The 25,495-nt window shown below is 40.8% G+C and overlaps 1 protein-coding gene across 2 annotated transcripts in view; it reads left to right on the forward strand.

Annotated features, from left to right (window-relative positions):
* The window catches only part of LOC134205768 (uncharacterized), a 464,448-nt gene extending 439,167 nt beyond the window's left edge, over nucleotides 1–25,281 (forward strand). For both annotated transcript variants that reach the window (XM_062681347.1, XM_062681348.1), the window contains 5 exons: nucleotides 10,000–10,891; nucleotides 10,947–11,252; nucleotides 23,981–24,237; nucleotides 24,306–24,461; nucleotides 24,515–25,281. In XM_062681347.1, coding sequence (XP_062537331.1) covers nucleotides 10,000–10,891; nucleotides 10,947–11,252; nucleotides 23,981–24,237; nucleotides 24,306–24,461; nucleotides 24,515–24,757 — 1,854 coding nt within the window. In that variant the 3' untranslated portion in view covers nucleotides 24,758–25,281. The remainder of the gene's footprint in view (nucleotides 1–9,999; nucleotides 10,892–10,946; nucleotides 11,253–23,980; nucleotides 24,238–24,305; nucleotides 24,462–24,514) is intronic.
* Nucleotides 25,282–25,495: the final 214 nt, after the last annotated feature.

The raw sequence follows: 25,495 nt of genomic DNA on the forward strand, positions 1-25,495 counted from the left end.
CATTAGTATGGTGCCGCAAATGGTTTTGATTCCAAATATTTTTGTGTCTGGCGAATTCGTTGATACAGGGGATGGACAAAATAATTAGGATAGGCAAATTTTGGGTAAAATTAGATGTGTTGTAACTATCTTAGTTATCATCCGATTTTGACAATTCAGGCATGCCTGAACTAGAAAATTAATCCAGTTTGACGGTATGTCCATGGAACCGACTATGGCCACCGGATTCCGGAGATATTCCGGGTTTTTCGGAGGTAGGTTCAAAATCGTAAATTTGAGGTGGATATTAGGAGAAGTTGTGGTTAAAAATTGAATAATATTAGTAACCACAAATGAAGTAGGGCTCTTGCTGATTGGAACCATATATTGAGATTTGGAATCGGACCAGAATCAAGTGAGATATGGCCATTTATTTATAATCGGTTCCGATCGATACTTATCAAAGGGGTCAGGCCACAACTTCATTTGAATCTCGCTTTTTGATAGATCGTCCACTATGATTTTATTCTAGAAGGCCTCTAATGTGTCAAGAATGAAAAACCAATTGAATAAACGGATCCTGGAGTCGCTGGGATGTCCCCGGGGAACCTGTATAGGGACATTTAAATTTTAGCACCAAAATCAGTCATTCGACGGTTCTTTTTTCATGGTTTTTGATCAGGAAGCGAAGTATGAATATAAAATGGTCAATTGACGGTTCTGACCGCTTCCAGGCCCTACGGATTGGCCCCGGGGAACTGTGGAAAGGGACATTTTGGTTTTACCACCAAAACCAGTCGTTCGACGGCTCTTTTTTCATGGTTTTCGATCAGGAAGCGAAGTATGAATATAAAATGGTCCATTGACGGCTCTGACCGCTTCCAGGATCTACGGATTGGCCCCGGAGAGCCTGTTGAAGGGGACATTTTAGTTTTACCACCAAAACCAGTCATTCGGCGGCTCTTTTTTCATAGTTTTCGATCAGGAAGCAAAGTATGAATATAAAATGGTCAATTGACGGTTCTGACCGCTTCCAGGACCTACGGATTGGCCCCGGGGAACTGTGGAAAGGGACATTTTAGTTTTACCACCAAAACCAGTCGTTCGACGGCTCTTTTTTCATGGTTTTCGATCAGGAAGCGAAGTATGAATATAAAATGGTCAATTGACGGTTCTGACCGCTTCCAGGACCTACGAGTTGGCCCAGGGGAACTGTGGAAGGGGACATTTTGGTTTTACCACCAAAACATGTCGTTCGATGGCTCTTTTTTCATGGTTTTCGATCAGGAAGCGAAGTATGAATATAAAATGGTCCATTGACGGCTCTGACCGCTTCCAGGATCTACGGATTGGCCCCGGGGAGCCTGTTGAAGGGGACATTTTAGTTTTACCACCAAAACCAGTCATTCGACGGCTTTTTTTTCATGGTTTTCGATCAGGAAGCGAAGTATGAATATAAAATGCTCAATTGACGGTTTTAACCACTTCCAGGACCTACGGATTGGCCCCGGGGAACTGTGGAAGGGGACATTTTGGTTTTACCACCAAAACCAGTCGTTCGATGGCTCTTTTTTCATGGTTTTCGATCAGGAAGCGAAGTATGAATATAAAATGGTCCATTGTAGGCTCTGACCGCATCCGGGATCTAAGAATTGGCCCCGGGGAACCTGTGGAAGGGGACATTTAAATTTTAGCACCAAAACCAGTCGTTCGACGGCTCTTTTTTCAAGGTTTTCGATTAGGAAGCAAAGTATGAATATAAAATGGTCAATTGACGGTTCTGACCGCTTCCAGGACCTACGGATTGGCCCGGGGGAACTTGTGGAAGGGGACATTTATGTTTAGCACCAAAACCAGTAATTCGAAGGCTCTTATTTCACGGTTTCCGATCAGGAAGCGAAGTATGAATATGAAATGGTCCATTGCCGGCTCTGACCGATTCCAGGATCTACGGATTGGCCACGAGGAACCTGTGGAAGGGGACATTTTAGTTTTAGCACCAAAACCAGTCATTCGACAGCTCTTCATTCATGGTTATCGATCAGGAAGCGAAGTACGAAAATAAAATAGTCCATTGACGGGTCTGACCGCTTCCACGACCCAAGGATTGCCCCCGGGGAACCTGTGTAAGGGAACATTTAAGTTTTAGCACTAAAATCGACGGCTCTTTTTATAGGTTTTCGATCAGGAAGCAAAGTATAAATATAAAAGGACCATTGAAAGCTTTGACCGCTGCCAGGACCTACTGGTTGCCCCCGAGGAACCTGTGGAAGGGGACATTTTAGTTTTTATACCAAAATCAATCATTCGACGAAGAGCTGTAGAATGATTGATTTTGGTGTAAGCAATATAAGCAAAGTATGAATATAAAACTGACCATTGATGACTCTGACCGCTCTCAGGAACTACAGATTCCCCCCGGAAAACCAGTGGAAATAAACATTTAAGTTGCAGCACCAAAACCAATAACTCGACTGCTTTTTTCGTGATTTTGATCAGAAAGCGAAGAATGAGTATAAATTGGACCATTAATAGATCTGACCGCTTCTAGGACTTACGGATTGCCCCGGGGAACCTGTGGAAGGGGACATTTTAGTTTTAGCACAAAAACCAATCATTGGACGGCTCTTTTTTCATGGATTTCAATCAGAATGTGAAGTATGAACAAGAAATGGACCATTGACGGATCTGACCATTTTCTGGACCTACGGATAGCTCACGGGGAACCTGCCTACTTTATACTTCGCTTCCTGATCCAAAGCCATGAAAAAAGCCGTTGTACGACTAGTTTTGGTGCTAAAACTAAAATTTCCCCTTCCACAGGTTTCCTGGGCCAATCTGTAGGTCCAAAAAGCGGTCAGGACCATTTTATATTCATACTTCGCTTCCTGATTGAAAACCATGAAAAAAGAGCCATCGAACGACATGTTTTGGTGGTAAAACCAAAATGTCCCCTTCCACAGTTCCCCTGGGCCAACTCGTAGGTCCTGGAAGCGGTCAGAACCGTCAATTGACCATTTTATATTCATACTTCGCTTCCTGATCGAAAACCATGAAAAAAGAGCCGTCGAACGACTGGTTTTGGTGGTAAAACTAAAATGTCCCTTTCCACAGTTCCCCGGGGCCAATCCGTAGGTCCTGGAAGCGGTCAGAACCGTCAATTGACCATTTTATATTCATGCTTCGCTTCCTGATCGAAAACCATGAGAAAAGAGCCTTCAAATGACTGGTTTTGGTGCTAAAACTAAGATGGCCCCTTCCACAGGTTCCCCGGGGCCAATCCGTAGGTCCTGAAAACGGTCAGAGCCGTCAATGGACCATTTTATATTCATACTTCGCTTCCTGATCGAAAACCATGAAAAAAGAGCCTTCGAATGATTGGTTCTGGTGCTAAACTTAAATGTCCCCTTTCACAGGTTCTCCCGGGCCAATCTGTAGGTCCTGGAAGCGGTCAGAACCGTCAATTGACCATTTTATATTCATACTTCGCTTCCTGATCGAAAACCATGAAAAAAGAGCCGTCGAACGACTGGTTTTGGTGGTAAAACTAAAATGTCCCCTTCCACAGGTTCCCCGGGGCCAATCCGTAGATCCTGGAAGCGGCCAGAGCCTTCATTGGACCATTTTATATTCATACTTCGCTTCCTGATCGGAAACCATGAAAAAAGAGCCTTCGAATGACTGGTTTTGGTGCTAAAACTTAAATGTCCCCTTCAACAGGTTCCCCCGGGCCAATCCGTAGGTCCTGGGAGCGGTCAGAACCGTCAATTGACCATTTTATATTCATACTTCGCTTCCTGATCGAAAACCATAAAAAAGAGCCGTCGAATGACTAATTTTGGTGCTAAAATTTAAATGTCCCCATTCACAGGTTCCCCGGGGACATCCCAGCGACTCCAGGATCCGTATATTCAATTGGTTTTTCATTCTTGACACATTAGAGGCCTTCTAGAATAAAATTATAGTGGACGACCTATGAAAAAGCGAGATTCAAAAGAATTTGTGGCCTGATTCCTTTGATAAGTATCGATTAGAACCGATTATAAAGAAATGGCCATATCTCACTTGATTCTGGTCCGATTCCAAATCTCAATATATGGTTCCAATCAGCAAGAGCCCTACTTCATTTGTGGTTACTAATATTATTCAATTTTTAACCACAACTTCTCCTAATATCCACCTCAAATTTACGATTTTGAACCTACCTCCGAAAAACCCGGAATATCTCCGGAATCCGGTGGCCTTAGTCGGTTCCATGGACATACCGTCAAACTGGATTAATTTTCTAGTTCGGGCATGCCTGAATTGTCAAAATCGGATGATAACTAAGATAGTTACAACACATCTAATTTTACCCAAAATTTGCCTATCCTAATTATTTTGTCCATCCCCTGTAGTTCTGCTTCATCTTTCTTGAACATTGTTACCATTAAAAACGTTCACCGATTAATCGGCAGCCATAGTACCCACTTACCCCGTATTTTCACTTGCCCCGGGGTACCTTATAGCGATTTGAAAATAGCGTTCCGTTCGTATTGCCACCTATTCGATTCCAATTGATCAGCAATTCTATTTCGCCGCCAGAAACCACCACGTGGCGGCCAAATTTCAAAAATATCAATGTTGCTTTTTTTTCTTAGGCGTTTATCTGACGCTTATTTTTCGTTGCGACTAAAATAAGCGGAGTAGTAGATTTTTTTGAGCGGTACAAGCATGATCCGACTATAATTTAATATGTTTTCGCTCTACGGCCTGAATAACATGCTATTCAAATTATCAGCAATAGAAAGCTCATCAAGATAGCCGAATAACATAAGAAGGATCTAGTGCGAACCAGTGGCGTGACCCTAAAACCTAAACCCGTAACAGTAAAACCCCTCCCCCCCAGAGACAAAGATTGTAGAAGAAATTTCTCCTTCGAACAAATTTTCGGTTATCAGCGCGGGGTTGGAATTCTCTTGCACTGCGTAATAGACGAATAATTTAGATTTCAAAATTTTGTTTTTGATTTTTTGTTTTATTCACAGTATTAAATATTTTCAACCTCGTACTGACAACCGTTTTCAAATAAATTACCTCTAGAAATGTGGAGGAGTCTTTTAATTTTTTTTCCATTTCTCGTGCTTATTTTTCGAATGCGCGACATTCTGCTTCTTCTTTTTCTTGCAACGCCAAATCGCCAATCCGAACCGATACGTGAGAAGTCCATCCGTTCGGGAGTTATATTGCCTCAACGGAAAGCAAACTCATTTTTTATATTTTTAGAACAGAAAAATAGCTTGTACATACAAGCTCTTACTATAAACTTTGCATCGCGTGAGTGACGAGCTGTGAACTGCAACATCGTTTTGCGCGAACTCGCTCTCTTTAAACCATGGTAGCTCACTTCCCGAAACAATTATAGCACGAATGAGGGTGGAGAGCGCAGAAGTAGTGCTCACCGACTTCTTGACTTTTCTGACAAGAGAGGCATCATTTAATAACAGAAACAATTTACACAGTAACCGTAAAAGAGTGGATAGCGTACACGCATCATTCTGGCGGTTTTGTTAGTGCTCTTGGTTCGAATCCAAGAGGCAGCCATGGGAGGGGGAAGGGGGTGGGACATTTAAAACCGATTGGTTTACTATTTTTTGTACACACAGTTGATAGTAACTATCATACTGAGACCCATATAAGCGAATATGAGTTTTAATGAGCTAAAATAGACCAACACAAATTTTTGCTTTAGGGGAAAGCTTCTTAGATGTCGACTAAGCGTGACTAAACAGGACGGCAGGGCTGTAATGACCCAAGTACCCCAAAATAAAATATGTTTTCAGGGGATGTTGGAATGCGATTTCAGGTGAACAATAGAATACTTTCAATGCAGAATCAAGACCCATATGGGCGCCGGCAGTGCGAAGCCGTACTCTCGGATGCACAACATGTTAGCTTTGGGGGAGTTGATAGTAACTATCAGCGCTCAACTGCGACTCGTGAGGGCGCCGGCAGTGCGAAGCCGTACTCGCGGATGCACAACATGATAGCTTTGGGGGAGTTGATAGTAACTATCAGCGCTCAACTGCGACTCGTGGGGCGCCGGCAGTGCGAAGCCGTACTCGCGGATGCACAACATGATAGCTTTGGGGGAGTTGATAGTAACTATCAGCGCTCAACTGCGACTCGTGGGGGCGCCGGCAGTGCGAAGCCGTACTCGCGGATGCACAACATGATAGCTTTGGGGGAGTTGATAGTAACTATCAGCGCTCAACTGCGACTCGTGGGGGCGCCGGCAGTGCGAAGCCGTACTCGCGGATGCACAACATGATAGCTTCGGGGGAGTTGATAGTAACTATCAGCGCTCAACTGCGACTCGTGGGGGCGCCGGCAGTGCGAAGCCGTACTCGCGGATGCACAACATTTAAAACCGATTGGTTTACTATTTTTTGTACACACAGTTGATAGTAACTATCATACTGAGACCCATATAAGCGAATATGAGTTTTAATGAGCTAAAATAGACCAACACAAATTTTTGCTTTAGGGGAAAGCTTCTTAGATGTCGACTAAGCGTGACTAAACAGGACGGCAGGGCTGATGCAAAGACGGGCATAGAAAGCTTTCAATTGATATTGCGGATCTTTTTAAAATTTTCCATTTTGCGGATTCCGCAATGTTCTTCCGCAGCTGTCAAAATTCTACCGAAAATTTTCAATACACTGAAACAAAAATTTATTATTTGGCGTTGTCATCGAAGAATGCCATGCCAAACAGCAGAGAAAAGGTGTGAAGTGTCAGCTGCGATAGTTTGAAAATTGAACCGGAAAGAGGAAAGTTCTCTCTGGAACAGCAATAACTAAAGAAATGCTCATAGATTACTAAGTTGAAAAGCAGCCCAAGTTCCAGTTGGAATGTAGTGCTATGGAAGAAGAAGCTTACGATGCACTTACGAGATTAACTGATTCACCCAAACCGAGTGCTAAACTTTTAGCAAGCTTTCAATAGTAAATATTATCATACATAAATATTGTAACACACTGGAGTTGGTTTTTACGCGGGTGATATGGGGCGCGTAAAGAAAAACAACGTAAAAAACCTCGTTAGTCCCAAAATATGTCTGAATGAACCGCGGAAATCCCGACATTCGAGTGAAAAAATCGCATAAAGAGGTATGTGTAAAAATAACCGCGTAAAAAATGACTTCAGTGTACATCGGGTATGGAGCGTTGACTCTTCCTTGATCGAATGGTCCAATAAAATTTAAAATCCATCGATAAACGGCTGAGATATTAACGATCAAAGTCTATCATATTTTCGTGACGTTTTTCGATGTTTTGCAATCGTAAAGTGTACCCCAATATAGAAAAGACAGACGTAGTTCTACGTCAAAACTCACAACAGTCCACGGGCGGATGGCGGAATGCTTCAACACGGTACTAGATAACCCCGGGCAGCTACTGGAATTCATCACTAGGGGTGTCACTTATCTTCTGCCGAAGGATCGGAACACTTTGAACTCAGCCAAGTACAGACCAATAACGTGCCTTTCGAGTCTGTACAAAGTGCTGTCATCGGTAATAGCGAGGAGGGTGCAGAACCATTGCGACGTCAACAACCTGATGACCGAGGAACAAAAAGGTTGTCGACGTAACACACGAGGCTGCAAGGATCAGGTCATCATTGATGCAGTCGTTGTTGGGCAGGCCACCCACAAGCAAAGAAACCTGAGCATGGCGTATATCGACTATAAAAAGGCATACGACTCAGTACCTCACTCGTACCTTCTTAAGGTACTGCAGTTGTATAAGATAGACGGTCATCAGGCTAATGCAGCACGCTATGGGAATGTGGAGCACATCCCTACACATTACCGATGGAAAAAAGGTGTTACGGTCCAGGACTCTCAGCATCAGGAGGGGCATATTCCAAGGCGATACCTTTAGTCCTCTATGGTTTTGCCTTGCCATGAACCCTCTTAGCAGAGCACTCAACCAACACAACTATGGCTATCATTTGAAGAGTGGGGAAAGGAGTACAAACATCACCCACACCTTCTTTATGGACGACTTGAAGCTGTTTGCGGAATCTGTGGAGAAGCTGCACCAATTTCTGCGGCTTGTAACGGTATTCAGCAACGACATCCGGATGGAGTTTGGTATCGATAAATGTCGATCCATACATCTACACCGGGGTCACCTAGTGGATGCCGACAGTTTCCGCGTCAACGAACAGGAGGAGATTCGAAACATGGTTGAAGGCGAAACGTACAAGTTCCTAGGTTTCCTGCAACTGAAAGGAATTCGCCATACGACGATCAAGAAAGAGCTGCAGGAAAAGTTCTTGCATCGTGTTAACGGTATTTTGAAGAGCCTCTTGTCGGCCGGCAACAAGGTGAAGGCGATAAACACGTTTGCTGTGCCCTTGTTGACATACAGTTTCGGGGTGGTGAAGTGGACCAAGACTGACTTGGAGGCGTTAGAACGAGCAGTACGAGTGGCGTTCACTAAGCATCGCATGCGCCAGGGAGGACCGCTGCAGGAAGTGCAACTCAGTAGGAGAGACGATCGAACATATCGTGTCCGGGTGTTCAGCCTTAGCTGATTCAGCCTATCTCGGTCGTCATAACGAAGTAGCCAAGATTGTGCATCAACAGCTTGCTTTAAAGCACAACTTGGTTAACCAGTTTGTCGCCTACTACAAATATGTGCCTGTCCCGGTTCTGGAAAATAGTTTCGTGAAGCTGTACTGGGATCGCGAGATCATAACGGATGTCCTCATTCGTGCCAATCGGCCCGATATTGTGGTCTACGACAAAAGGATGAAGCGGGTAACCCTCATCGACATTGCTGTACCGCTAGACCATAATGTCCAAACAACATTCTCCAACATGATAACAAAGTACCACGGCTTGGCGAAGGAGTTGAAACAGATGTGGCACCTGGAGGACGTGCGTATAATTCCGGTTGTTATCTCAGCAACCGGAATCGTCCCGAAATCTCTTCTGAGATCCTTAGGAAAGCTGGAACTATTTCATAACCTCCATAGCATCCAAAAAAACAGTGGTTCTTGGAACTTGTAGCATCGTAAGAAGATTCCTGAACCACCATAAATAATACATCCGGTGAAAACGTTTATTATAGGATTTTAAGTCAACCGGCGAATGAGATCCACAAAGCATAATCCCCGTTGGCATTCAGATTGCCCGAGGTAGGTGAAAATTCCCAGCACGGTTGGTGAGGAAGTGCCAAAACTCTATAATAATAATAATAACAACGTTACCTAAATCTTTGCGGCACTGTATCGCCTACGTACGCATATAAAGAGCATAACTTTATGCCGCACTTTATGATGTTATTAGGCTAGTTAATGCAGGGCACGATTTGCTATGCGTATTTAGTTGTATATTTTGCCTGAATAGTGCACAGCAAAACGATGTTCAGCAGTCACCGGGGGCTGCAGCCTCAGCGAATAGGTGAATTGAAATTTAATGGCGTGATGTTAGGAATTAATTTTGCGTGATGGAATACGCAGAATTATGCGTGTTTATGTCCTGGATAGAAAATATTTGCCTAAGAGATATAAAACCGTTTTATTAAAACGTCAACAAAATGTATTGTTGAGTATTCTCTATTGTTATGTTACTTATGTACTACATTATTTGAAACTATGTACGGCACGTTGATCGCAGTTTCTAATTTGATTTTGCAGTTGCTGATACAAATTGTTCATACACATTTTTCTATTATATTGTGATATTCTACAACTGGGACATAACAGCTTCGCACAATATTTTACAACGAGATTTCTATGTCATATTATCATTGAGTATCGAGCGAACACAAATACTTTTTGCCCTTGGGAAGTAAAATATGTAACTGAAGCAAAATAATATAATAATATTTTGAATATTTGTTGTAAACAGCTAGAGCTGAATTAAGCGATAAAAACAAACATTTTCAACATAACACATATTGAATCGATTTACGATTATCGTTTCTTTACATTCTCTTTCTCTTAACTTTTTCGTCCATTCCACAGGAGTTTGAGATTATTCTAACCAAACAGCAGGGGTCCCTGGGATTCACTCTTCGCAAAGAGGACGAATCTATCCTAGGGCACTGCGTCCGCGCCCTGGTTCGAGATCCGGCCCTAAACGATGGTCGCATCAAACCGGGTGACAAAATCATGGCCGTCAACGATGTTCCGATCTCGCAGATGACCCACGAAGAGGCTGTGATATTCCTCCGGCAGGCGGCAGACGTTGTTAAGTTACGGCTGTACAGGGACCAAGCCCAGACACCGCTGTCCGCCCACTCGCCTACTCTAGGAGATCGGCGGATGGAACTTTCGAAGTCTGATTCCACTTCAACGGTTGGCGGGACGGTGAGGCCGAAACCGAACCTAAGGCCTGAAGCACTGAACCTTCTGACGGACATTGCCTATCGGAAGCAGTCGACCGCGACGAATAATTCTGGCGGTGGCGGAAGTGGGTCAACCAGCTCGTCTGTCAAGTCGAGCAACGCCTCACCGCGAAGACTCCGGAGGGGATTACCTCAACAACAACAACAGCAACAGCACAGAACATACGACAATCATGGGTACCAACATTCCGAAACATCCAACTATTCGGACTCGGAAACCTCAACCATCGTCAGCCAGAGCGGTTCAATGCACCATCCGGCGGGTGTACAGATGGTTCCCGGGGGAGTATTCCATACGCCATCGTGTCGATCGTGTGGAGGCGCGGGGAATGTAAGTGCCATGGTCGAAGAGAACCTGGACGAGTCCTATTACTGTGATGACGAAATCGATATCGAAAGTTTATACGAGGAAGACGATGAACCGCAGAAGAGGCCAAACTTTCTGAACCTAGCGGGTGAGAGTGGGAGTACACCCATGTCATCGCGGAAGCCTCGGTTTCAATTTTCAGGTATGTTTTAATTCGGTCATACAAATCCCCGATTCTTATGCTTTTTATTACACAGTTGCCACTACGAATGCTTACGAATTGAACAACCTGGACAACGAAGCCCTCGACGCTCCGACAATGTACGCCTTGAACGGCGATCCAGTGAACGGGCAACCCGCCGGTAACGACCAGTTCATCAGTCTTCCTTGCGAAACATTCCTGGTAGCTTGTAAAACCGAAAACGACCTCAACGCGGATTCCACCGATGCCATCTACGTGAAGCATTTTGCTCACAAATCCCCTCTGTATTCGTCAGTGAACGTGCCCCTGAAGGACACCGGAAACAACGTGAGCGAGGTTGTAGATGCCGTAGAAAAAGGCGGTAAGTACCTAATCAATCATCGAACGTAATTTGAAAGCCCAGGTCAACCGCCGCATAGTTGAACACGGTTTGCATTCTTCCGATACGATAAGTCCCGACCGAACAGAAAACTTTTAATTTACCGTTAACCCCTTCGGAAGCCTACCTTTTTCCATTACAATGAAATAAACTCGTTAAAAAGTATTTCATGGCTTCCGGATACTCACCCCCTCGGTCGGACTCCTTAGACTATGGCAAATTTCCATCATTATTATTGCTGATACACTTCAACCGACCAGCAACCAGCCGAAGAAAACTCTGAGGGAAACAAACTTTCCCACATCGATTTATTCTTCGGAAAACTATCTCCGGAAGTATCCTCGGTAGGAGCCAAATAAAAACTTGTTTTGTGCTCAGCATCGATCACAAGGGAACGGCTACGGTCACTGGGAGTTACTCTGGCTTCCAGTTGGTGGGGGTTGTAAATTTATTTAAATGCTGTCCATTTTATCTTGTTGGTTCAATTGTGGGAAGTTTTCGCATTCGGAATCCACACAATGAGGATGCAATTGATAATGGCCGTGGACAGTTATTCAATAGTTTATTATGCAGAAAATCGAAGAAGAAGGCAAAATACGTTGATAGTTAAAACTTACTTCAAGGTATTCTACGTTTCATTATTTTTTTCTGAAAATGTATTAATTTTATTTAAGCCAAAATGTATTAATTTTATTTGAGGAAAAACTGTGAACCATTGAGAATTTCACACATAATTCTGAAGGAAAACAGGTTTCCAGTATACTATTTGGGGACTGTGACGAAAAGCGGAAACACGGAAGACAGATCTTCTTATACATTTAACAAAAGGCGGAGTATATCATAAGTCATAGTTACAAAAAACCGAATTTTGTCATTTATTAGTTTTACACAGGCGTCTGCTTGAGGTAAGGAAGGACAATCTTTGATTCCTACATGGCGAATATGATTCCTCCTTTAATAGCATGCTCTCCGTATATTTGTCTTCTTTCTATCTATTGTAATCTCATCTTACATCTGAAACAAGCAGATTCTTAGCATAGTATCTATTAAGCACTTCCAAAGTTATTAAGTGTACGGTTTCTATGTTTCGAAAAGGCGAGAAAATTCCCCACACAAAAACTTCTCAGACCGTATATTTAGAGATTCTATATCAGTCACCTTCAGTATGGTATGCTTCGCACTAAGTCATTTTATCGCTGAGCTATAGAACGTCTCCTCCCCACTCCCCAACAAAAAAGCTGATCAAAGGCTGAAGAACATCATATTATAGAGAAAGGAGAATCGCGAACGGCAGAACTGCACTGGGCTGTTTTCTTTTTTTCTGATTTTTTTGATTCTTTATTTTCTGGCTGTTCCGGCGGAAGCAGCAGGTACAGTTTTGGTCATTATTCTTATTTTCTCCTTATCACCTTCAACCGGCGAGAAATCCAGAACGACAAAATCGACTATTCGTGGCGATTGGACGAGGGGTTCAACCTTCCGGTACTCGCACCGTTGTAAAAAGTACAACACCTTCGAAGAAAGCACGCTTGTCGTTCACGAGAGCAACGGAACTGCGTAAGTGATCTAGGACCATGTGAGTCTCGGAAGATTAAGTGCCGCATTGCATAGCTTGTCTGAAAAATAATAGGATAGTAGGTTTCGCAGTCGTGAGTTGCACACTTTCTCTAAGCGTAGCTTGAACATGAGCGTTCGGTCCAGAGTGACGTCCAAGGTCCTTAGGCGCGTATTGAAGGATTTGGACTCCGGCAGGCAGCAAACCGATAATGGACTGTATCATTCCCGAGGGAGTCGGGCCATTTGGTTGAATGACGTTTGGCCGAAAAGTTGGAAAAATAAATACTTGGATTGCGAGTGCGTGTGTAATGATGATTACATGAAGTTCACAACGCGAAGTAAGGAATAAAAGATCCCCTTCATCTCATATGAAGTAAGACGATAAAAGTAAGAAGTGATTTGAGAAATGCGAAGCGAGAAATGGAATTTGAAGAGCGAAAAGTGAGATGTGAAATGTAGAGAGAAGAAGTAAAAGGTAAGAAATGAAAACTGAGAAATGAGACTTGAGAAACCAAAGTGAAAAGTGAGAAGTGAGAAAAGGCAAGTGAGAAATAGGATGTGAGAAGTGAAAAGTAAGAAAAGAGCAGTGAGAAGTAAGAAAGAAAGAAAAATGTACCTCAAATATGTAAGTTTTAAATCAAAACTACCGCTGCAAATTTGAAACGAAAAATAATATTTTACATAATTTGAAATTGAAATTAAACGACCGCAAGACACAGAAGGTTGATGTGGAATATCGCGTTTTCAATAAAGATTGATTAGAGTAGTTTATGTTCACGTTAAAAAAAGGAACGCTGGTTTGCTTGATTTGTTCGGACATTTTTGATACATTGAAGGAATAAAATCTGAATCCAAGCATTCTATGAAATATGAAATTTGATATGGCCCAGTTGATAGAACTTCAAAGGCTCAAAGCTCTATCAATTTAAATTTCCATTTAGGATGGAACAAATATGAAGAGGTGGAAAATAAAAAAATAAGGCGTAAATTGATAAAATCGAAAAACTCATTAGTTTTCGTAAACAATTTTCTATGAAAGCTCAATATTTTATTTTTTTTTTCCCGGTAAAACTTTGTAATTCCTTATTTTAAAACTAATTTTGAGGTAGCATTAGTTTGCGCGGAAGACGGTGAAGAGTGAAAGTTCTCGTAGAAGATTTGTAAGCTACGTTACGTGAAGAAGCCGCTATTCTACTCTCTCACAAACGATGAAAATACTGACGTGAAAAACGTGGCGAAGGTGGCTGTCTTCATAAGAGGAATTGATAGTCATTCTCGAATGACAGAGAGATTGGCAGTTTTGATCCCAATGCAGGGAATAACTAACGAGAAAAACCTGACGGCTGTTAAGACCTGTGTGAAGAAACTCTTTTTCTCCTTCGAAAACTTAAGTGACCTTACGATTGATGGAGCAACAGTAATGACAGAAAAGAACAATGGTGTTGTGACAATTCTAAGCAAGCAAAAACAATCACATATGTATGGCGATATTTCCCATGTTCATAAAAAAAACGATATTCAAAAACGATCAATATTCCTCAAGTATGGACACTCCTTAATCAGACAATCAACTCTATCAACGTTAGGGAACCCAACCTTGCGAATTTCAGTGTCTAAGCTGTGGTACCATGATTGAAAGATTATGTTCTTTTCGGAAAGAAAATGGTACTATTTCTACAAGATTAAGGAAAACCACTGAACGATCCTGAATATATGAGTTACTTGGCATTTCTAGCAGATATCGCCAAACATTTCAAAGACTTGAACATAAAGCACTTTGGCACAGTGGGTTTCTGGAATCTGGTACATTTCTACAAACACTTCATGCAAGTCTGCCACGTTGCATCAAATGCAACAGCGAAAACAAAATAATTAAAAAGATTGTTTGAACGCAATAAAATCGTGTTTAGTTTTTCTAGAAAATGAGAAAAAAAGGATTATTTTGAAAATATTTTAAAAGTTATGAACCGAATATTTTCTGGCCCGGAAGCAAGTATGAATTCTAAGAATTGGCCCGTGGCTTGAAAAGGCTGGGCAGGCCTGTTTTAGCGTATTTTTGAGTATAGATTCTGAGAGCATGAAATGATCGTACAATTCGTAGTTGCTACTCCGTGATATTGACCAGAAGTAGCGGAATTGCACAGGGAACCAACAGATGGGACTTAGGATTAACACTCCATCCTCAATGTGCACGTTCCGAAAGCTCAACTTTTAATGGGTCAATAACGGCGCCGGCCACGTCCTTACGATCATAGAGGGAAGGGAAGGAATGTTATTGTAACAACCGTTGTTTTAGAGACCGACGAATCGTCTGCATCTCTACGGTTGTTACGGGAAGGAGCATTGTAAGTAGGGAGAGGAAGTGTCATTACTTAGATCAGGATTCACCTTGGTAAGTGATGTAATCCAAGTAACTAGCATGTTAATGTTGACGCGAGAACAACGTAAAGATCAGTGACGAGGTATTTTGTAGTGTCATTGTCCACCCAACGTAAGGGCAGACAATCAATCGCTCCGGTAGACCTATGGATAATTTATCTTTCAACTGTCCGCGATAATCAGTTAGCGTGATTTTTTTATATTCAACTAACGCGAGGGTAAATAATCAATATAAAACATAGATTTTTTCACGTACAAATAGCAAATATTGTTATATCTCTTTGTACGTTGGTGTACCAGAAAGCTAAGAATTATGTACTGTATTGGAATGCAAATTGGTTTGTGAAAATTCTAACATAAGCTGTCCCTAAAAAATGTGTGCTGGGTGTTTCTGTAACTGTAATATTACGTGGTCCCACTTAGGAAATGATGTACCGGACATTAGAAAACATCACAATGTTATTTATGAATAGCCTAGGGGTCGTACACATATTACGTAAGCATTTTTTCTGGGTTTTTACCTCCCCTCCCCGCATGTAAGATATTTCATACAAATGATTTTTTATTCATATGGTGCGTAAGAAAATGACGGACCCCCTCCCCCCATAAGTGCTTTACATAATATGTGTACGGCCCCTTAGCGGCGACATGTAAAGTTTTGAGCAAATCAACCATTTTCTTGATTTGTTATAAATTATTCAGAATACATCAATTTACGAGAAAAATCAAACATTTTTCATTAAACTAATCTTCAATGAAAGCAGCATGCGAAACAGCAGCAAATAAAATATCCATTACGTAAGCAAGCCTTGAAACTATAGCCTAATTATTGCTTCTATGCATTCCTTCACACCATAAGACTAAACTATCCGGCTGTTTATAATTTTGTTGTTGAATTTCGTGTTTCAGCAAATCAAGTCACTTAATAATGTCATCATGCCAATGTCATATTTCTATCATGCTGACTGCCATGGAGGATTATTAACTAATAATTTAAGAGTGCGTTGCTAATTTCCATTTGGGAGCATCCATAAATTACATAACGCTTAGAGGGAGGAGGGGGGTCAAGTGAAGCGTTACGACCCATACAAAATGTTCAAAGGATTCATAGAAAAAGTGTTACATAGGGGGGAGGGGGTTGAAAATTGTCAATTTTTGTGTTACGTAATTAATAGATCTTCCCTTTGATTAATAAAAATTCATTCAATAAAAATTTACTAATCAGACGAGTTAAAAAAGAAACGACTAGAATCGATAAAGAAGGTATCGATTTGAAGAAACATTTTTCCAAAACATAACAAATTAAAAACAAAAACAGTATGCCTTATGGACGATTTAAATTCATGTTTTGGCGTTGAACATCCGTTCAAAGAGATGTGAATGAAATAACCTACCGCTATATTCCTGATGCCATCAATATAGATAAAATGTTGAATTTGTTACCTTTATGGGAACACCCAGCTATGCCAGCACTAACCAGTTTGATTAGTTCTTGAAAATGAGATCCTGATAAATCGTGTATACCGTAATCGTTGCCATTGAGGTGAGCTTGCATTCATCTTGAAACATCAGATAATTCACTAAGTTAGCTCCAATAAATTGGCGCGGGTGTTAAAATGTGAAATCTTCTATTTTGATACATTTAATACTCCGTAACGCGTGCATTTAATACATATTTGTCAAAGTAGGGCTTAACATCAAATTCGTAATGATGTATTGGTCCGATATTGTGAAATACATATTTAAAAACATTGAATATAATGAATGTGAAAGAAATGCATAGAGATACAAAATTAATATTATGATTTTAATTCAGATAAAGGAACATACAACATGTGGAATATTCAATCGATGTAACCAATATATTAATAATAGTAGAAATAACAGATAGAATGAATGTGATATGAGTGAACTGTTCGTAATTTATAATACTTTATTGCAAAACCGCTAGAAATTATATTGCTCCAGATGGTGAAGGAATTTCGGAATTGATTCCGCAGACATAACAAGAACTGTTCGTAAACTGCCGTTATACGCATAATTGTCCCATGTACATAAAAATCCCAGCAAACATGGAACAAATATGCATAAGACGGCAGTAATGGCTGAATTGTATTAAGATATGCAGGAGTAATAGGGTATAGGATATATTTGGAAACGACTCACCGGGGTCAAATCTCCCAGGTTTCTCAGCGTAAAGATCAGTTTCGAGTCTATGATGAACTTGACCCATTGCATCACGATCAGCACCAGCTCTGCGTTTTTCGCCAGGTTCAGCCACTCAAGATCAATTCACTGCTTCCGATTTTTTTCCCACTCATGAAAACTTGAATAACCAGAAACCTCTTAACCACAGATTTTAATCTTTTTACTGCTGTAGCGTTGTAGATAGTGATGGCTCTATTTTGCTTAGTAAATACACAAATATCACTTGCCGATGAAAATTTGAAGAAATTTGATTTTTTTGGCAAAGAAGCAGACGAGAGAAAAATTTTCACGTCATATTCACATCACAGCACACTTCGATCTATCATATTTTTGAGTATAGATTCTCTAGAAAAATGACCTTTATATGGTGAGTTATTTTTTGGATTGCCAACCTTATCTATTCTGCAGGGCGGTTTGTATGTTTTGACCTTCCTAAAGATTGTTTTATTGGCTACGCAAAATTTGAACAACTTTTCATAATAATGACCAAATGCTTTCGTTTTTTCACAGCACAAAACCATAAATGTACCGTTTGTTTGAGAAACTGCATATGTAACATTTTTGGCCAAAATGAGATTTTTATATATTCTGAATCCTCGTCCAAAAATACGTATTCTGGCAAAAAACACGAAAAAAAATTTTTATTCAGGAATGTATGAATTTTTTTTTCGTTTGTTTGAGAAACTACATATGTCCACGTACTTTGAAGGGCACTTGTGGAGTACTGCTTACGTTTGTTGCACTGAAAGTGCGTCAGGGTGTTGAGTTTTGTCAAAAACCATTGATCTGTAGTTATGTACGCATCCTAACAGCCTCTATCGCGTATGCACAGACGTCAGCAAAGTACGCGCTAGCAGAAAGTCACCGTTGCATCCGGCACGTGGAGACGTCAGCTATTTGGTTACCAACCAAAGGTTAGCCACAGGTACGCTGACGTTGCAGTAAACATCCGGCCATCGAGGTTGCATCAGCCGGGACCCAATTGACGAACCAGGAATTCCGCTGAAGCAGCAGTTTCCAGTTAGGCGGCCATAGCCAGGTAACTAGGTAGCTTCAGTCAGGGCGATCAGTTCAGTGCGGCATTCGATAGGGACAACACGTCCAAGTGTAGACAATTAAAATTTGTAAAACATCAAGTGTATAACGAACTCGAATAAATAGTGAATGTGAATCGAACTTAGAATTATTTTTTAAAAACTTTATCACGTTCATGACAACGTAACTCTATGTCGAAGAAATCGAGAGATTCGGTGCAAATTTGTTCGAAAACAGTTTTTTGTTGTTTTCTCGAAATAGTGTAAAATGGACTTATGCAGTTTCTCAAACAAATGATTCATATAAGCTTAATGATCTGCACTGATGAAAATGTCGACATTCCAAAGTTTTAGGATATTTTAATTTGAAGTTTTTGCTTCAATGTGGGGACACTTGGGGAGACAGTCACCCATACAAAAGTTTGGAGAAAAAATTCAAGAAAATATAAATCTGTTCTCAGGTTTCTATTTTTTTATAGATTTGACAGATTTGATGAAGGGTTCAAGTCTCCCCAAATTTTAAAATTGCATGTGCTGTCGAATTCAATAACAAAAATCGTTCATATATACGCACAGCAATTCGAAAATTCGGCGTATTTCAAAGAAAAAATATTTAAAAAATGTGAGGCACTTTCTAATTTTATCAAAGCAAGTTCTTGGAAAGGGATCAACTTTTTCTTCTTCTTATTGGCATTACATCCCCACACTGGGACAAAGCCGCATCTTAGCTAAGTGTTCATTAGGCACTCACAGTTATTAACTGCGGGTTTTCTAAGCCAGGCAGTGTTGTGCTTAATCATTATCAGACGATCATGATTGCAATTTTCATGTGAAAACTTTTCACGTGAAAACAGCAGGCGAGTTGTCACCGGCGACAACTTCTCAAATTTTGTACTTAAACGATAATACACACAGAATTTTCATTCAATCATTAATCTTCACTAGTATCAGCTAATTGTCAACAGTCCCGTTATATCTTCTTTTTGGAGTTATGGTTTCACTGTAGTAAAGAAAAAGAGTTCAAAATGTAAATCAAATCAAGAAACGATTTTCAAACGATTCTTAATCGCTGGCGAGTTTTTATCGCTTGATAATTTAAAAGTAAAATCGCGGGTGAGTTTGATCATTCTCGATTTTTCGGAAATTTGATTTTCCCATCCCTGAAGCCAGGTCACCATTTTTGCATTCGTATATCATGAGACTAACACGATGATACTTTTATGCCCCGGGAAGTCGAGACAGTTTCCAATCCGAAAATTGCCTACACCGGCACCGGGAATCGAACCCAGCCTCAGCATGGTCTTGCTTTGTAGCCACGCATTTTACCGCACGGCTAAGGAGGGCCCCTGTCTGTTCAATACAAATAACATATTTACAATGAATTCGTTCATAGGGGCACATATTTTTTGTCATTTCGCGATGACGATCTATGGACGTAATCTTTAAGACAATTTCCTATGCATTTCTTTTAACTTTATTTATGTGTTTTTTTATTTCTAGGATTAAGCTCAACACACTTTCCTATGAATTATTTCGTATCGAAATTTATTTAATCCTGCTTCTATAAATACGCTGAATGTTTCTTCGGATGACATCATACCAAATTGCTCCAGAACCTTTTTGATGTTTGATTACGTGCCCAATCAGTTTAACGAGATTAAAGTCACGTCGATTATAAGCAGTCCGTCAAGCTAATACAAAAGCTTTCTCGATGCTGTTTGTTTGCTTCTGTCGCTTTGGTCAAAAAAATACCTTTAAAGTCTTCCACGTCTGGATATTCAAGGAACACTCTGCTCTTCCTGTTCGATTAACTGGAAAATCAGTTTGCATGAAAATGGCCAAACTTTTTTTTTCAAATCGTATTTACTCAAAATAGGGCAAGTTCTGGCAAGATTTTTCTTCGCAACTTGAAAGTATAGAGCCCAAATATGATCCTCAACGAAATATGTCTGCGGGTAAGTACTGGAAAAAGAATTTAAATTACCACTTTCCTTGTGTTTTTTTTTTTTAATTTCTTGATGTTCTTACGGTTGTTGTTAGTACGATCTGAAAGCTCTTTCAATAACCTTCACCGTGATATTTATAAAACAAGGTATTGTCTCAGAAAAAAAAAAACTTGTCAAGGAAAGACTTGAAGTTAAACAAGTTTCTGACAAAAAAAAGCGCTTTGTCATTCTGTTTTTATTCTAATTTGATACATAATATCTCGATAACTACAACTCGTAGCAACTCGAAATTTTGGAATTCTCCTATCTTATGTATCTACTTTGTATAGAAAATAGTGAAAAATGAATTTTCGATTAATGACCGCCCAAATCCCATAGTGAGTTGGTCAAATGACATGGCCCCGGAATGAATCACCGGAGATATCAAAATTCTGTATTTGACCTTAAATCTCGTTATTGCAATGGTCAGATACTTCAATTCAAGTTTTGAACTCAGAGAGGCTTCCGAGCCTCTTGAAAGGAGGCTTCCGAGCCTCTTGAAAGGATGCGATTAGAGAATCTACACACTTAAAATAAATCGCCGAATTCGGTAAAATTTTACCGAAATCTCAACAGCAGAACTGTTCGGTAAATAATTTAACTGATTTTCGGTGATTTTGACAGTTGAGCAATGGAAAAAATTACAAAAAATCTGTAAAATAAATTACCGAAAAGTTCTGCTGTTGAGATTTCGGTAAAATTTACTGAATACGGTGAAATGAGTTAAGTGTGTAGGTTTTAGTTAGTTAATGGATTGAAACTATAACACAAGACAACCAGTACACAAACAAAATGCTGATCCGTAGACCTTGTACTGCAAACCCCATTCCATGTAGATAACCGTGTTGCACACGATCCAGGCCATGTGACTTTTCGGATTAAACACTTACATAGTATGCGTTCAAAACCGATAGACCCACTGAATCAGAGAATCACCGAGAGGGCTGAAGAAAATAACGATCTCATTCCCACCGACTCAGCTTCATCATCGCAGTTGCCATGTTGGGGGAGAGAATAATTATGGGAAGCGATTTGGAAGAGCGAGATGTGATCAAGACTGACTCTCGTAAGCGATCGACGTCAACGTCGATTCTACCATGCGAAACGTTATGAAAGGAGCGAGGATTAGTCCCAGATAGACCGTCAGACGGCACGATTTTGTCTGTTGTTTCCGGCAAGAGAAGAAGTCCCAATTTTTCTATGTAACAGAGGCTTCCGAGCCTCTTGAAAAGAGGCTTCCGAGCATCTTGAAAGAAGGATTCTAGCGTCTTAAAAAAGGCTTCCCAGCATCTTGAAAAGAGGCTTCCCCAGCCTCTTAGTAGAAGGCTTCCAAACTTCTTGAAAGAAGGCTGCCGAGCCTTCCAAACCTTTAGATTCTAGATTTTAGTCATTCAACTTTTTGTCCTTTTGATATTTTGTTCCACAGCCCTTCATACACTATGCTGGTTGTAATGGGCCGGATTCAGTAGGTTTTGATTTACTTATCTTCATGCATATAATGTACAATATAATGTTTTGCAATCTAAAATTACACATTTATAGAAACTGTTTCGATAAGTTTTTATTGAAATTTTAATACATCCGCCATTACGCATTTTGAATCGAGGATACCCCCTAGGACCGGTAAAGGTAACCCCAGAGGTACCCCAGGTTGAGAACCACTAGTTTAGCCGAATAGGTTATTTGAACGGAAATGCCGTTTGACCGAAAGATTGCTTAGCAAAAAGGACATATTCGAGTCAATTCACTCTTTCCGCCAAAAGATCCTTTCTACCAACGACATTTTCGGCCAAACGACCATTCAGACCAAACGGGATTTTCAGCTAAATGACCTGTACTGGAAAACAGCTTTTTCGGCCAAATTACCACGTGTTTCTTTCGGCTGTATGTCGCTTTCGGTCAAATGATATTTTTGGCCAAACCATTTTCGACCTAATAACCGTTTTGGACAAACGTTCGATTCGAACTTATAGCTTTATGTCGAATAACTTTCGGTCAAACGACGGGATGGGGCGAATGGGCGGAGGCCAAAACTGAAAGGTGTTTGGACGAAACCCATCTGGCCGAAAATATCGTTCGACCGTACTGGTCTTTGATCATGAGCATGAGCATGATTGACCGCCCACGGTTGCTACTCCGTTACTGCCAGGGCAGCTGTAATAACACAGAGAACCAACAGATGATGAACCAACAGATATAAGCAATACCAGCGCCGGCCGTGTCCGAATGCAGGCTTATTAAGGAATAGGTAGGAAATTGTTGACGTGATACTTGCTTTGATAGAAGCCGACGAGTCATCTGCACTTCCACGAGAAATCACTGGGATGTTGGACATATGGGGTAGGGAGTGTTGCAGGGTTCGTTCTGGTAAACGGTCTGCCGTGTAAAGCGTGTAGTTTGATTTAAAGCAAAAACAATCGAACGAACGCTAATTATTTTAATTGTCGACCGCACTATACAACTGGATGCGAACTCAATTTTCTTACTTACTCACCCGCACAAAGCAGAACAAAATTTCGGTGACCGGCCGATCGTTTTGCTTTCCGCACAAAGCAAAACTAAATTTCGACGACCGGCCGATCGCTCTGCTTTTGGCTTTATGGCTTTCCATCGCAAGATTTTCAGTCAATCGACCCCTTTAGTAATTTTTGGTGGAATTGCCAAAAAGAATCTTATGGACAATATTAAGAATTTCCCGTAGAAAACTTAATGAATTCCTTGAAAAACGTTCCATGGAAGACTGCAGGGAGTTTCCTGCGAAAACTCTTAAAGTTTCCAGTGGGTATTTTGAAGAATTTTCTGTGTGAATTTTGAATAATACTCAACAGAATTTCCGAAGAACTTTTCATGCATATTAGAACGATTTCTTATGTAAATTCCGAAGAATTGTCCACGGAAACTCCGAACATTTTTCCTTGGAAATTCTATCCATGGAATTTTCAAAGAATTTCTCGTGACAACTTCAAAGTAGTTTCCGTAAAAAAAACTAAAAATAATTTCCAAATTAATAATTTGGAAAAACTAAGAGAATTTTTTGGGGAAAGTAATCAGATTTTTCGACGAAATGGTCGTTTAGCAGAAAGGGCCATTTGGTCGGAAGGTTCACACGGCCTAAATAAGTTAATGGCCGAAAATGTTCGACTAAACGACCCTTTCTGCCAAATGACCTATTCGGAGTAACGATTTTTTTTTTCGGTCGACCGACACAGGCTGTATGTCCATTTCGACAAAATGATATTTTCGATCAAATGGCCCTTTCTGCCAAACCACCATTTCATCCAAAAAACATTTTCGGCCAAATGACCAATTCGGTAAGATGACGTTTTCGACCGTATGTCCATTTTGGCCAAATGACTTTCAACCAGATTGGTTGTCTTCTTGTTATTTTTACTTGGATTAGTCTATACTGAGATATTCCACAGCGTAAATATGTTCTTTCACACGATTACTAGAGCTTTGGTCATACATGAAACATACCCAGAAAATAGGAGAGGCTAATAATACATTTCCCATATTTGTTTTTTCTCTCTACCTATTTCCCACAAAGGCAAAAAGAGCCTAATGAAGTGGAAAGGCGCTGTCCTGATGTCCGACGAAGACGAAACCCCATCAAGCCACGTCTACTCCTCGGCGAGCCTGGATGATGGAACATCGCCGTCGCTGTCGGCCGAAACTGGCACCGGTACCACCAGTGACACTCCTGAGTCCAGCTTGGCGGCCACCATGGGTACAAGCACCACGACACCTACAACTGAACGGGAGCTGGAATTCAACGGCGGTGGTATTGACAGTGATGGAAATAAAGTAAGGAAACTGATACTTCATTAATAAGAGCGTGACTACAATCCAAATTCTTTTCCCTCAAACGCCAGATTTTCACTGTTGAACTGAACAAAGGATGGAACAGCCGGCTGGGTTTCAGCTTGCAGCAGGATTCCGAAACGAACCGAACCGTAGTCAGTGCGATATACAGCGAAAGCGTAGCTGCCAAGGACGGTAGACTGAAAGTCGGTGATCAACTGCTAACGGTAAGCCTCTCAAATAACACCAATCATAGTTTCCCTAATTGTCGTTCCCATAGGTCAACGAGGAATCAGTGGAAGCGATGTCCACGGCACAAATCATCAACCTGTTACGAATCATCCGAGGTTCGATTTGCCTTCGATTGATTCGCCGGGGAGAACAACGTATTAGCATTCCAGAACAGCCGGAAGACGAACCGCAACCGGAACTCGACCTACCACCGCCACCTGCGGAGCTCATCAATCCACCATCGGACTCTTCCACAGAGCTGGACGTGCAGCAAACCCCACCTGAACAGTAGCTGTAGAAGGTTCATTTTTGTTTCCCACGTAAGTAAGACCGCCCGCCCATTTCCACCACCTCAACGTCTCCGTGGCTCGTGCATCATGATAGGTCCCTCCACAGTGATTGAATATTAATTGGGTTACGATTAATCGGTGGAGTCAGATCGATTGGAACCGCACTGCGCGATGAACGCAACTATCCGAGCTGAAACTGTGCAATCATTTGGTTAACAGGATTTTTCTCTCTATACACAAAATGAAGTTATCTACTGAAGGTATGTAATTGAATTATCTGTAAAATTATGTAAATTCTAACGATGCGATACGTCGAGAATGTGATTTGTTTTCCACTAAGTCAAATTTATGAATAGCTTGTTTAAAAAAAACTCTATACGTAGCCAGGTAAGATAAATCAATAGAATTCCATATTTTTCTGTGAAGGAAAAACAATTTAGTAAATATCGAAAAGGTACATGAAAACGAGATTGCATTTGTTGATTTAGGAAAAATAAATAGCGAAGCTGAAAATTCCGAAAATAAAGCGATCGATTTTACCAAACCATACCAAAAAAATAGCTAAAGAAAATTGTTATTAAGGAGTCGCATTGAATTTTGATCACGACCAGCAGAATCTTTTAATCGACAGAAATATGTATGCGTAGGCAAAATGAAAATAGCTAATTGAAAATTCAATAATCTGTCTGCACGCCGGCAAAGAGTCTATTAAAATATCGAATATTTATACGAAAATCCAA

The sequence above is a fragment of the Armigeres subalbatus genome, chromosome 1 (assembly GCF_024139115.2).
Source record: "Armigeres subalbatus isolate Guangzhou_Male chromosome 1, GZ_Asu_2, whole genome shotgun sequence".
Lineage (NCBI taxonomy): Eukaryota > Metazoa > Arthropoda > Insecta > Diptera > Culicidae > Armigeres > Armigeres subalbatus.